This window comes from Myotis lucifugus, unplaced genomic scaffold (assembly GCF_000147115.1).
Source record: "Myotis lucifugus unplaced genomic scaffold, Myoluc2.0 scaffold_10, whole genome shotgun sequence".
NCBI classification, from domain to species: domain Eukaryota; kingdom Metazoa; phylum Chordata; class Mammalia; order Chiroptera; family Vespertilionidae; genus Myotis; species Myotis lucifugus.
The window spans coordinates 5,840,542-5,855,788 of NW_005871058.1; the positions used below are offsets into that span (position 1 = coordinate 5,840,542).

Sequence of the window (15,247 nt, forward strand, 5' to 3'; positions counted from 1 at the left end):
CCCAAAGAGTCAAAAACCCTCTGTGTTTCATATCCCTTTTTCCACCAAAATCAACACAAAAAGTCTACACTAGCCTTAGGAATTGCTTCTTTCAAAGATTTATTTAGAGCTCTATAGTGCTAATTCCCTGTTCTGAATCATAGCAGATTTTGAAGGCTGAGTAGGAGGTGCTGAAAGTAAAATACCCAGGAGGTAGGTGATAGAAGCTGGTTTAGGTTATTTTTATAGCACATAATTTGCCAGAGCTGTGTGAGGCACTATTCTGTTTGACATCTCAGAGTTTTCATAAAACTACCAATTCCAATACTTTTAAAAGACATTGTCCCAGGTCAGGTTTTCTTTTTTTGGCAGGGTGGTGGTGAGGATAGAGTTTGGTTGGTTGTTTTGCCAGAATTTCATAATCAAACTATAAGCCTTGGTAGGTCTATAAGTTTATGAGGATATGTGTTGTTTTTTAAATTTTTTATATATATTTTTTAATGATTTTAGAAACAGGAAGAGAGAGAGAGAGAGAGAGAGAGAGAGAGAGAGAGAGAGAGAAAGAGAAAGAGAAAGAAACATGGATGTTTGAGAAAGAGACATTGATTGCTTCCTGCTTACTCCGAAACGGAGATCTAACCCACAACCTGGGTATGTGCCCTGACCGGGAATCGAACCTGTCACCTTTTGGTGTATTGGATGACTCTCCAACCAACTGACCACACTGGCAGGCAGGGCAAGGATATGTTTATTTTAAACTAGAGGCCCAGTGCACAAAATTCATGCACTGGGGGGCGGGGGGAGGAGAGTCCTCAACCCGGTGTGCACCCTCTCGCAGTCCAGGACCCCTCGCTCCGTAAGGCTCGCTGCTCCTTAGCGCTTCAGAGGAGGCGGGAGAGGCTCCTGTCACAGCCGCTGCACTCGCCAGCCATGAGCCCAGCTGGCTAAGTGGCGCTGCCCTGTGGGAGTGCACTGACCACCAGGGGGCAGCTCCTGCATTGAGTGTCTGCCCCCTGGTGGTCCGTGTGCATCATAGCGACTGGTCGTTCCGCTGTTTGGTCAATTTGCATATTAGGCTTTTATTATATAGGATCATTTTCTATAATAAGCAAACCATTACTTCTAATACAAAGTTTCATTTCACTTTATGAAACTGCTATTTTTATTTATTTGCATAGATACTATCAGACTAAAAAAATAGATTGATGTTTCAAATAGAAAACAAGTATATAAGGAAAAGGTTTTGTACTTAAGGGTATGATTCCTTTTTATTTTTTTGCTATTCTAAGCCAGTTGCTTTTCTCTTTACCATAACTTACACTTACACCAAAGTCTGTCTCATTATCTGTAAGACTAATTTCTATTTATTTGTTTCTGTAGCTGTTTTTATACCAAATTCTACGTGGTTTGGCATATTGCCACAGAAGGAAAGTGTTGCACCGAGACTTGAAACCACAGAACCTCCTCATTAATGAAAAAGGAGAACTAAAGCTAGCCGATTTTGGTACGGAATGTATGAGATATTTATAAATAGTTCTAGGTGGTTAGAACAACCGTTGACACTGTAATTGTTTTTATATGGGTGTGGAAATTTTCTGTATAAGAAATTCTGAATAAGATATTTGACAAAAACTTTGGTAGGTGAGTTATGTTAGTAAATGCTAAAAGGCACCATTCTCAAGTGTGATCCCTAGACCCCGGAGGCCCTTTCAGGAGGTCTCCAAAAGTCTAATAGGTTATCAAATTTATACTGAATGTTATTTGCCTTTTTCACTGTATTAATATTTGTATTGATGATCCAAAAGCAATAAGGGGTAATGTTACTAGTGCCTTGGTATAAATCAAGGCAGTGACACCAAACTGTACTTACCTGGTAGTAGTCATTGTATTCTTTTAGTAACAAATTAAAAATTCACTGTTATTAAGTGGTAAATTCTAGAAATTTCTATACTTTTACTTATTTAAAACTTTACCATTTGTTTGAAAGGTAGGTTGCTATTTGTATTTCCTTCCTTAAAAAGGAAATGGTCATGTGTTTAAACAAGAAAGTACAAGTTATTTGCGTAGGCTTATATATATTACACAATCTCCTACACATGGTTTATTTTCCTCATAATGGTTATTACCCCCACAGACTCTCTCCTCTTTTTTGCCAAGCTGCATTCACTGTTTTTTATTCTGTAATCCTAAAATGAATGGCAATGATAGAGAAATCCAGCTTGCCTATTAGAAATTCCATACAGGAATGGCAAGGGCCATCAAAAATTTACCTTTGGGAGTTCAAGGTTGGTGGGAAGAATACTATCAGTGCTTGAAATTTTGCTTCTAACTTCTATAAAGCAAGCCAAGTAAATCTTACCTTCCACAAGCCAACAAGAAATTCTGATTTTTCCATAAGGATAATATAATCAATTTTGTGTTTTGCTTTTAGTTATATATTATTGGTTGCATTAGTAATGCATATGTGTTGCACTGAAACTTGAAACCACAGACCTCCTCATTAATGAAAAAGGAAAACCAATATTTTTTTTACTGCTTGCAAGTAGGGGAGGGTCAGGTAACTTTGAGTATTTTACTGTAAATTGTTTTTTATCCCTGTGAAAATTCTACTCTTTTTGCTGTAATTGGTGAAATTCAGGTTTAGTAAGTACTACTATAGACATTTTCATCTCTAATAGAAAATGGCTTATATAATAATACTGTATCACATGTAAGTACTTTGGTTTGGAAGAGATTATTAATTTCATGCCAATGCTGAAATTCAGATTGTGAACCAGGACCCTGTGTGAACAAGCACCCTAGTTCAGAATTCTCTCAGGAGTAGGAGAGTAAGGTACTGAGGAAACTATAACTGGCAATTGTTTTGATGCCATAGGTTATAGAATAAGTCAACATGTGGCCCTGTCCTTTGCCCCCATATAACCACTACTCATATCAGGAAGAACGATCAAAAAGCTGCTCTCATCTTGCTAATTACCAAAATTGGTAGGAAAATAATTTGTTGAATTTATTTTCCAAGTTAGGACGGTAGAATAAAACTTGTAATTAAATGAAATATTATCAACATTGTTCTAGTTACACCCTTTAGCCATCAAACAGAAATAGTATGAATGCTACCTATTATTTTAAATTCTGGTTTCATTGGAGTGACTTAATCCAGTTTATTAAAGTATTATCATTTTATGACATTTAAAAGATGTAATATTTTAATCAGATATGTTATATATAACAGAAATCGCAGCCTGAAAAAGGAATTATTCCTTGTTTGAAATAAACTATATATTAAAATAAATTTATATTTCTTCAGACATCTTTTAAAGTTGCTTCTTCAGAATTTTGAGGCTTAGATGTAGTAAAAATAACTCTCTTATGCCAATGGCTCAAGAGGGAAAATTGTGAACTCACCCTTATTTCTGGATAATCAGTGAATTCCATATTAAATTGGCAAAGGAATGGTATGTGTTTTATATCATTTACAACAATTATTAATACCCTTTAAAGGCAGTGAGGTTTGTCTTATTTTAAAATTATCCATATAACGTAAAATTTTAAAAGAGTACAGAAAAGTAGTGTAATTTATTCTAAGGAACTTTCTCTAAATAGATTTGTGCAAGAAAATTGTCAATAAAACTCTACAGAATGGTGTCAGATGGGTACTAGACTTATCAGGGTGATCACTTTGTAAGTTATATAAATGTCTAATCAGTATGTTGTACACATGAAGCTAATATATTGTATGTCAACTGTAATTGAAAAGTAAAAAAAAAAAATTAAAAAGTAGGTTTAGAGATTAAAAAAAAGGTTTGGGACCAATAGCTTCTCTTTTTTTTTTGGATAAAAATTGGTGTAGCAAATTAAAGTTGGAATCAGGTTTAACGGTGACAAAAGCCTATAGCTGTAAGAAATAAAATTGTGCATCTCGATGTCATTGGTCCATTTTGCGTTAATTTAAGTTTAGCTAGGAAATAATTTTGGCATGATTCATGGATAACAGGAAAATATCTTAAGTTTAAATTAACCCAGACACTGTACCAGGTGCATTCATATGCATAAAAGTAAGCATAATACTTATTGTGGGATTACTATTACTTAGTTTAATTACGTAAGGATTTGCTGACCCCTTACACCATGCGCAGTTAAAAAAAAAATCATAAAACTAATTTTGTTAAGTTTTAAAAAGCTACAGAGTAGTCATCTCAGGCAGCCTAGTGATTGGAGTCATGGTGAGGACATTGGCTGGGAAATTCATTATAGCTATTTCTTTTTTTCTTTCCCTTTGAAGGACTAGCCAGAGCCAAGTCAGTTCCCACAAAGACCTACTCAAATGAAGTTGTCACACTATGGTACCGGCCACCTGATGTGCTTCTCGGTTCCTCAGAGTACTCAACACAGATTGACATGTGGTAAATATATGTGCATGTTATTGCTATTTATAATTTTGAAAGAATGTAGCCATAAATACAGGGCATACTGATAGATATTTGACTTTTAAGGAGATATTAAAGAGCCATGAGATAAGCAGTGACGAAGATTTCTGGCACGTAAGATCACCTAGGTTTAAATACCAATTCTACCACTTATATCTGTATAATAACCTTATTCAGATTATAGACCTGTGCCTTAGTTTCCTCATTTAAGGAAATGGGAATAGTAACAATAATGACTTTAAATGACTGTTCTGTGCATAATAATAAGGCCAAATGAGCTAATACATATAAAGCACTTAGAAGAGTGTCTGGTACATAGTAATTTAAAACAAAATTATTGTTTTTATTGTCATTTAATAGTCACCAAAATCTACTTGCTTTAAGGTAATCTAAAAAGAATAAAATATTATAACCATCTTCCTCACACACCACTTTGATCATGACACCCCTTCATTCAAACACCTTTGCTCCTTCCCTATTCATTACCTTTAGAATAAGGTACAGTTCTTCACCCTGGTACTTAATAATGGTCTCTATAAAATGTCTCTAAGCTGCCTTTTCCAACTTACTTCAGAGGATCCCTATACACAGATGTTCCCTTTTAGCTAAATGGGCTACTCATTATATTTCAAACATAACCTGGGCTTTCCCACTTTTGCTGTGCTCACACCATCTGGAATGCCTACTCTTTCTCTAATGGGCCTGTACCTAGGAACTTTCAAAACACAATTTTTCATAAATCCTTCTTGAATACAACCTAGCCTCCGGTGGCAATTTCTTCCTCTGAAATGCAGTTGCATTTCATTGCCTATACCCTTCATGTAGTGATAAATCATATATTTCCTTCAGTTGTCCTGGGTTGAACAATTATGTAATTTTGTTTTGTATAACAGTTTTCTTTTTTTAAACTTATTTTCTAAATTGTGGTAAATAAAATTTACCGTTTTAATCCATTTTAAATGTACAGTTCTCTGTGATTAAGGACATTCACATTGTTGTACAACCATTACCACCATCCATTTCCAGAATTATTTTCATCTTGCAAAACTGAAACACTATACCCATTAACTCCCTATATCCTCCTCCCACTATACCCATTAAACAGCTCCCTATATCCTCCTCCCTTCGGCCCCTGGCAACCATCATTCCACTTTCTGTCTCTGAATTTGACTTTTCTAAGTACTTCATATCAATGGAATTATATAGTCTTTTTGTGACTGACCTATTTCACTTAGCATAAGTGTCTTCAAAATTCACCCACATTGTAGATATTTGACTTTTAAGACTGAATAATCATTGCATAGGTGTGCAACATTTTATTTATCCATTCATCTGTCAGTGGACACTGGCATTGTTTTCTCCTTTTGGCTATTGTGAATAATGTTGCTATGGACATGGGTGTACAAATACCTCTTTGAGGCTTGATTTCGGTTCTTTTGGGTATATACTTAGGAGTGGAATTGCTGGATCATATGGTAATTCTATTTTAAAAGTTTTTGAGGAACTACCATATTTTTTTCCATCATGGTACCATCATTTTCTTTCCATATAACGTTTTAATATATAAAATTAAATGTTATATACAGTTCCAGATTGTGGTTCCTTAAATGGGAGGGCTGTAGTCACACAAATTGTAGAAGAGAGTATCTATTCATTTAGCCTCCACTTCTCTTCCTTCTCTTACACACACACATACTCAAACACTCTCTACCCTGCACCTACCTGTTCTATCTCTGCTTTCTGCATAAAAACATCTTGAATCATTTGCTTCTCCCTACCACTGCTACCCACTACCTAACACATAGTAAGCATTAAGTCACTCTTAGCCATTGTTACTGTTACTCTTCAAGGATCATGCAGAGGATAGCTGGATATTTGATGTGTGAAAAATGGATATAGCAATATGGACATTGAGACAAATAGGATAAATGTTAATATCTCTGCAGGAGGTTTTCTAAAAGCAGACTATTACAAAATTCTCCTGAGAGGCCATCTTAAGAAAAAGATTTTTGTGTGTCATAATATGTAAATGGGTTACTCATCATTTTTTATGATATATTTTAAAGGGGTGTTGGTTGCATTTTCTTTGAAATGGCTTCTGGAAGACCTCTGTTTCCAGGATCAACTGTGGAAGATGAACTGCACTTAATTTTCCGACTGCTAGGTAACAAGAAATCTTTTAAAGACTATTTAAAAATTTGATACTGAGACTAACATAAAGAGCTATTTGTTATATGAATTATAAATTAAATAATTATAAATACAAATCCTTCTAGGTAACGTTTTACTTACTGAATTCCACCTTTGTGGAAGAACAGAGAAGAGAAATATTGAAAATTGACCTTTACCATATTACTAGGAAATATTTCTAGCTTAGGTGTCATTTAAGCATCATAATTTTTATGGCATCATTGCATATTCCTAAAAAAAGACCATATGTTTACTATTTCTGTCATTTCTGTTTCAGTTGAAAGTCAGATCATCTACTAAATATAAATTGTTCTTTAAAACACTTTCTTAGCTCTGCCTACTTATACATATTTGCATATATATGTTTTTACATATTTATATAAATTTTTACATATTTATATGTATATAATTTTTTTTAACTTAGGGACTCCATCTCAGGAAACTTGGCCAGGTGTTTCTTCAAATGATGAGTTCAAGAACTACAACTTCCCAAAATATAAACCACAACCTCTAATTAACCATGCACCCAGGTATTTTTTTTATTTTCTCTAAGTAAAAGGGGGAATATGTACTTGATTCTTTTTACTCTCATGAAGCATTATTCACAGTAAGGATTCAATATTTAATACACATACACAATTCTTAAATATTTTAGTAACTAATTTAATTGAGCCTTCCTTCCTGTGTCAGATTAATTTTATAATTCAGTGACCAAGGATCACCAAATTATGTGACCACAGAAATGAGCTGTATACAAAGTGAATATAGAACGTATGTATTAGCATTCTAGAGTATATATAGATGTTCCCTTTACCAGAAAGAAGGCATTAATTCCTTATTCAATGCCATGATGAAATTTCTGCTTCACTTTCTACAGAATCAGTCTCTACTTTTTTGTTTGTTTTGTTAATTCTCACCTAAGAGTATTTTTTCCATTGATTTTTAGAGAGAGTGGAAGGGAGAGGGAGAGACAGAGAAACAGCGATGTGAGAGAGGCACATCAATTAGTTGCCTCCCGCACACGCCCTGACCTGGACTGGGAATCGAGCCTGCAACCAGGGAGTTTGTATGCTTTTGACCAGAATTGAGCCTGAGACCCTTCGGTCCGTGGGCCAATGCTCTAATCACTTACCACCCGGCTAGGGCTATATTTACTTTTTTTAAAACCTAAGATAGTGTTATAAGTAAAATCTTGACACTGACAAAAGGTGACTCAGCATTATTTTGGTCAAAGTTAATCACATAATAATTTGTATTTGAAGAATATAAATTCTGACCTCTCATATCCTCAATTTGGCCATTCAATTAGTTTCTTCTGAGACCTACCCCTAGACCCATCTGACTCCCAGTAAAATTTGACTTGCAGAAAGTATTACATTTTAGTTAGTAACGCAGAATAATATCTGTGACTGTATTTTTCCATCTTTCCTTAAAAAAATATAAAAAGGGCACCAAGATACCAAATAAGGCCAATGTCTGTTTTACTCAAACGTTATTCACATTGCTCACAACATAACACACTTGATCTAGTTTAATTTATTCTGTGGCTATGGAAGAATAGCAATGCAGTTCTCATACCAAAAATATCTTTAAAGTGTTTATGTGAGTTGATGTTCTTATTGTTACTGTAGTAACTAATAACATTCTAAGTATTCCTGCTTAGGAAGAATCATATTATGTGCTGGACTTTGTGTATGTGTCTTTCCCAAGTAGCGTAAATCCTATTTTATGTATCTATTGCTTGCTATTGTAATATCCAGTGTAGAAGGTTAAAGCTCTTCTTTAAAGCAGATTCTCCATGATCTTAGCACTGAGTTTGTCTGTGTCCAAGAAGCTCTATGTATTTGTCAGAATGGCAAACTACAGAGGATTAAGAGTCTGCAAATGTCTAGGCCATAGCGTCCACAATACTCACTAGGAGCCCTCAGGTGGGAAAATACTCTTTATCCATAATTGTGCTTTCAATTTGCAAGTGAAAGGCAGCAAGAGAGAACTTGTGATTTCTGATCAGGAGATTATCCCATTAAGATAATCCCTAAATCCTCTACTCTCTATTATATTAAATTCATCGCTATAATTATCTGTCTTTATCAACTCTATCATTCATTGGTTTTGTAGCCCTGTAAATTAAATTTTATGAAGTTATTGAGACATACTTAAATTGCACTTTATAGTTCCTAGTACCCCATGCTCAGCAGACTACCTGTTTATCTTGACCACAGTGATACATAGTGGGATCACTTTTCTCCTTGTTTTCACCTATATAATAGGAAAATGATGCTTTTGTACTCTTGCCTTCAGTGGAACACTGAAAATTGATGCAATTTACTTAAGCTTTCCTGATAAATAGTGGTTACTTTGGTTTGAGACAGAATGGTGATTTTTAAAAATATTCTCTACTTTTGCCTTAGCCAGTTTGGCTCAGTGGATAGAGCATCAGCACATGGACTGGAGGGTCCCAGGTTTGATTCCAGTCAAGGGCACATACCTTGGTTGCAGGCTTGATCACCAGCCCTGGTTGGGGCATGTGCTGGAGGCAACCATTCGATGTATGTCTCTCACATCGATGTTTCTCTCTGTCTGTCCCCCTCCCTTCCCCTCTCTCTAAAAATCAATGGAAAAATATCCTTGGGTGAAGATTAACAAAACCAGAAAAAATTCTATAGTTTTTAATAATCTAATTTGTTTTTGAATATTGGAAATTTGAATTTGCGCCCGGTTATTTATGGTTTCTTCTTAAATAAGTGGTGAGATTAGTCTTTTGAGGATAAGACAGCTTTGGTCTATTTGAAAGAACAAGAGTGGCTATTTTAGAGCACTAGGTTTCACAGATTAAAACATTTGGAAAGTAGTTTTGCTTGAAAAGTTGCTATACGCTAAGATAAAAGAATAAACTGCCACTTGTTTTTTGCTGTTTCTAGGTTAGACTCTGAAGGAATCGAATTGATAACAAAATTTCTTCAGGTAAGTTACATGTTATGTTGTAATTGTTAAATGGCTCAACTTCTCTGAGACTCAGTTTCTTCATCTGTAGAATGGGATCAATAATACCTCCTTCAAAAATTTGTCATGACAATTAAATAATATTATTTATTGTAGTATCTAGCATGCTTAAGGTATATGCTAAAGTAAAAATATTATGGTCTCTCATAATGTGTTTGGTGGGTCTCTCATTGTGACCTTGAATAGTCTGAGGCAGTTAGCTGCTGTCATCTATCAACTATGTCACGGCCATGTTCTCTGCAATTCGTGTTTTCTTATGTTCTCTTTGTCTTCCTTATACTTAATTTCTGTACAAGGTGCTGCACCTCCAAATAGCATTCATATCATCATTTAAAGCAGGGAGAAGAGAGAGTATGATGCTTGCGTCAGCCACATTAGCCCTTTTGTGTTTGAAAAGTCAAAGCTTTTCCAGAAATCCCTGTAAGGTTTTTTTCAAAACTAACTCTTGTTGGCCAGAACATTAATTGTAAGAGAGTCTGGGAATTGAGGAGCAGAATTATCATAATTAGCCCAAACTAGGACAGTCATGATTCATGATCCATCTGTTGGAGTTGAAGCAATGGACACCTGAAATAAATCTAGGTTATCTATCAAGGGAAAGGGGGAAATGGGTATTGAATAGGTAATTTAATAATGTCTGTCATAGAGATATATTTTCAATGATCCTTTGGTGTTCATGAAGAAAAGTAACACCAAAATTCAAGTATTTTAATTTTTCATCTCTTCAAACAATACGGGGAATCTAAATTTTTAGGTAAGCTCCAACTTTATCTTAGAAATTTGGGGCTGAGATATAGTCACTAATAACTCAAATTAGAGCATATCTGAGGCACCTCCAAATTGATTCTTTGAAAATAGTGATTGTATCAAGTAATCAAAGTAAAGTAGTATTAACTTCCCTCCTGTAACAGTATTTAGAGAAAAAGTTAATGAAGCAATTCTTTGCTTTTTCACAGTATGAATCTAAGAAAAGAGTTCCAGCAGAAGAAGCCATGAAACATGTGTACTTTCGAAGTCTGGGACCAAGGATACATGCCTTACCTGAAAGTAAGAGAAATTTTAGTGTTCTCCTCCTCCCCCGACACCTTTCTTTTCGTTTGTCCAGGGTAGGAGACTGAGGTGAATTAGGGGATTAGGAAGAGATTGCTGTTGGTTTTTTTGTTTTGTTTTTATTTATCCTCACCCAAGGATATGTTCTTATTGATTTGAGAGAGAGAAACATCAATGTGAGAGAGAGACATTGATCAGTTGTCTTCTGTACAAGCCCCAACTGAGGATCAAACCCGCATCCTGGGTACATGCCCTGACCGGGAATGGAACTTGCGACCCTTTGGTGCACGGGATGATGCTCCAGCCAACTGAGTCACCCAGCCAGGGCAAGATTGCTGTTGGTTTTTAAGCCTAAAATTCTAGTCTTCTTGTAATTAGATCAGAATTTCTTTATGTATTGGTTGCCTGTGTTTTAATTTATTTAACACTGAGCACATTGCCACTATTCTGTAAGAAATCAATAGTACTTAGGCAAGAGTAATTAATCTTATTGGACTTAAGTTGGAAATGCCATCTGATGATAGACATTGTCATTAGTCCCAATCTGTATTGCTTTGGTTCAGAGTTGTTAAAAAAAATGGATTTCAGGCAAAAAACAACAACAATGAAACACAACCAAAACATAAGATTGTTTTCTTGTGAAAGTAGAGTTTCTTTTTAAGACATAAAGATGATTTTCCTTTACTATTGCCCTGACAGTAGTGAGCCTACTGTTAGTTACTGAACCAGCCCATTTCTTGTGCCTGAGGTAACTGCTTGATTCTACTCATAACATTCTTTTTTTTAATTACCTCAGTATTTTACTTTAAAATTAAGTAAGGTGATTGGGAAATTAGAATATTTGGGAACTGAGCTTCTAAAAGCTTACATTATTTCTCATTTACTAGACAATATTGATTCATCAAAGTTTGCTTATTGGAATCAAGACTTTGCACTTAGAATTTACAATATAGTTTTTAATGAAAGATTATCTCTCTGGCAGAGACTGAAAATGAGGAAGGTGAATTACAGGTGTTTTTAAGATGATACTTACATTTCATTATTAATATCAAATTTCATAGTTGAAGGTAGGCAGTTATGTACAAACCTAATCCTTGTTCTTATCTAAAAAAATCTGAAGACAATTTGAGGACCTGATACCTTCATGCCATCATAGGAGGGAGGAAAAGGACAGAGAGAGGAAAAGCAATACATTTTGATTAGGTCTCCCAACCCCAGTAGATCCTAGAAATATCAATGTATAGTCTCCTTAGAGAACTACATACTTGAAGCATGATTTAAAGCAGAAATGGGGGGGTGGGGTCCTAAAGAGAGATTATTTTTTGGTTTTCTTAAAACATTGGGGCAAAAGGGAAAATATTTCAGCAGAGCTATAACCTTGTAAATGTAGTATAAATGTTTCATGTTGAATCAATATTCATTTTTAAACATTTGTTTATAGTTGGTTTATATTTGTTTTAATACTGTTAGACCTCACCTGATAATTCCTGTCTGTGCATTTTAGGTGTATCAATATTCAGTTTGAAAGAGATTCAGTTGCAAAAGGACCCAGGTTTTCGAAATTCTTCTTATCCAGAGACAGGTGTGTTTGTCATAAACCATTTCACGTGTCGATCATGAAATTATGCATGGAACCAACTTTTTGGTTTATAAGTTGATCAGTAAAATTATTGATGTAAAAACCAATGTACAGTGCATTCCACAACTGTGTATGTTTAGCATTGCACATTCTCAGTAATTCTTCAGAGAGAAATCTGACTCAGTCAAGTCAGGGATCCTGAAAGCTGCAGATGGCACAGAAACCTTTTACAAGTGGCCTGGCTTGATCATTGCACATGCCATCCTGGTACCTGAGGCAGAAGACACATCTTGTGCTTCCCTAGTCATCAGGTTCATCACTTCGAAGCATAGAAGCTGTAGACTGACCCCATCGACAAAAGGGTCATTTAAGACAGTATTGATCACTCTTACCATGGAAAATTAGCTTTGCTGGTGGGAACATTAGCATCCTAGAGTCACCAAATACTGTATGTGGGATAAAATTGAACCTCGAACTGCCTCATAAAATGACTTTATATTTTAGGACATGGGAAGAACAGAAGACAGAGCATGCTCTTTTAAGTCTGATAACATGGTTTCAAGCCCAGCCCCCAGCCTTTCTTATCAATCAAGGACTCAGATCTGAAGGCAATTATTTCTTTTGGTGGACTTGGAATCTCCGTTTGTCTACACTGTCCTCTTCACAGTGGAGTCTTTTTATTTCAGACCTACAGATTGTTTTTATATTTGTTGTCACAGTGTGACAATTTTTTTGTACAGTTGGTTTTAAGGTCTTCTCTGCCATTAGAGCCAGTAGGTTACAGCTATTGATGTAACTGTAGCTGCAATTTTTGTGCAGGACTGAAACACAGTGCATTATTTATTGCGGAATCATTGCTGCTAAATAACTACTGTCTGTTTATTTAACACAACAGTTGAATGCCTGAAGAAGTTGCAGTGGCTTTATTATGTGAATGCATCTGTTTCTCCTCATGAATTGTTTTACTGCTGCATTTTTGTTTGTTTTTAAAATTAAACTGCGGTGTTTTCTGGAATGTAAATTCAGCTTTGCTTAACAGTAAAATAAGTGAGCCATCTTGAACACTCTAAGTTCATGCTATATAATCTATACAATTTTTTTTATTGAACATTGGCAAATATAGTAGCTAAGAAATTGATAAGCACGTTATGTTTAGGAAAACGCAATGCAGAAGTTGATTCAAGCAAGTGAACACCTGACATTTTGGGGATCTCACATTAGATACCAGAAAATTAAAGCACCAAAATTATTTATTTTTACCTTTCCTCATTTTAGAAATATTTACTGCATATTATTGGATATTTTTTACTAATACACTTATCTATTTTACATCGTGCTTTAATTTAGTTCAGACAAAACCATACAAGTCCAAACATGAGAGGTCTTACTTGTTTTAAATATAATTCTTTTATTAGAAAGGATGATATATCATTGAGGAACAATTTATTTCATTTGGGGGTTGTCTGTATGTGTGTATTTTAATAACATTCACTTGGAATCAGCTGAAAGCTGTAATATGTCTTTGAAATGAGCCATGATAAATACAAATGAGAGAAGAGAGAGCTTAGAGGATTGTTTTAAAGCATTTTAGATATTATCTGTTTACCAGATACAAAATTACAATTTTAATTATGCATCTCTTTGAACATCATAAACACACCTTGGTGTTAGTAATAATGTTTTAAGCATTTGTGTTAACTTTTAGGACTATTTGTTTAGTGCATCTTACAAACTACAAATCTTAATTGGTATATTTTGAGGTGGTCATGTAAATTTTTGGCTTATATATCATGAAAATAGTCATAACTTAATTTTCTTCCTGACATTCATTCACTGTAAAACATTCAGGGGTCCTACCATTTCTGTTCAGGAAATCTTGTAGTTTATTGTTATTTAACAGTATTAAGTGAATTTTTGTATATTTCATTTTAACTTTATTTGTGAATAGTGATTGTGGCATGCTTAGGGTGTTATTTTAATATTTCATGATAGTGAAATTTTAATTTTTTTAAAAAAAATTCTGGAAGAAACAGATTTATGTGTAATGGTGAATATTGGACCACTACTGCTTTTCACGTTTGTAAATAAGTTTTATGTTAAACCCTGTAGCCTAACAAACTGCTGTTATTTCTAACTGACAGACATGTATTAGAGGGTTATAAATATTATGTGAAATTCCTCCCTTTTGTTTTGAAATTTATAATAACAAAATCTTCATGTTGTTAAGATGTGGTTTTGTTGTCACAGTTCTTTCTGGGGGAAAAAGGCTGTGGTGTAGGATGGGATCACTTTTTTTTATGGGACTCATTGATTCTTGCATATAAAATGTGAAGAAATATAACCCAGTAGTTATGTAAAATTCTTCTTCCTAGGAAGTCTTAGGAATGTTTATTTTATTAAGGAATTTTGGTGGGATTTTTTGTTTGCTTGTTTTGTATTTTGGGGAGTTGTTGTGTGTTTTTTTTTATACTTGAGTACCATTCAGATCCTAGAAACTCTTCAATGAAGAGAATTGAAATTCAGAAATTTTTTTGAAATTTTTATTGAATTTATTGGGGTGACATCCTATATAATAAAAGGGTAATATGCAAATAGACTGAACAGTAGAACAACTGAACAACCAACCAAAGCGTAATATGCTAATGATATGTTAAGGCTGCTCAACCTCTCACTATGACATGCACTGACCACCAGGGGGCAGACAGTCGACCAGTCGCTATGACATGTACTGATCATCAGGGGGCAGATGCTCCAACTGGTAGGTTAGCTTGCTGCTGGGGTCCGGCCAATCGGGACTGAGTGAGATGGGCCGGACACACCCTGGAGCCCTCTCGCAGTCCCTCCCTGGCTCGATTGTGACCTGGTGGGGTTCCTCAGCCTGGCCTGTGCCCTCTCACAATCTGGGACCCCTTGGGGGATGTCAGAGATCTGGTTTCAGCCCGATCCCGCAGGCCACTCCCGTTAGGAGGGTGCCAGATGCAGGGCTCATGGCTGGTGAGCACTGCTGTAGCAGCGCAAG

The 15,247-nt window shown here is 35.2% G+C and overlaps 1 protein-coding gene across 3 annotated transcripts in view; it reads left to right on the forward strand.

The window, feature by feature from the left end:
* The window catches only part of CDK17 (cyclin dependent kinase 17), a 92,329-nt gene that overhangs the window by 72,968 nt on the left and 4,114 nt on the right, over positions 1-15,247 (forward strand). For 2 of the 3 annotated variants that reach the window (XM_023749914.1, XM_006084118.3), the window contains 8 exons: positions 1,360-1,483; positions 4,262-4,382; positions 6,473-6,570; positions 7,021-7,126; positions 9,518-9,560; positions 10,556-10,646; positions 12,154-12,231; positions 12,733-14,454. In XM_023749914.1, coding sequence (XP_023605682.1) covers positions 1,360-1,483; positions 4,262-4,382; positions 6,473-6,570; positions 7,021-7,126; positions 9,518-9,560; positions 10,556-10,646; positions 12,154-12,231; positions 12,733-12,770 — 699 coding nt within the window. In that variant the 3' untranslated portion in view covers positions 12,771-14,454. Of the gene's footprint in view, positions 1-1,359; positions 1,484-4,261; positions 4,383-6,472; positions 6,571-7,020; positions 7,127-9,517; positions 9,561-10,555; positions 10,647-12,153; positions 12,232-12,732; positions 14,455-15,247 lie in introns of those variants that run through there. The other variant, XM_023749916.1, reaches the window with a different exon arrangement.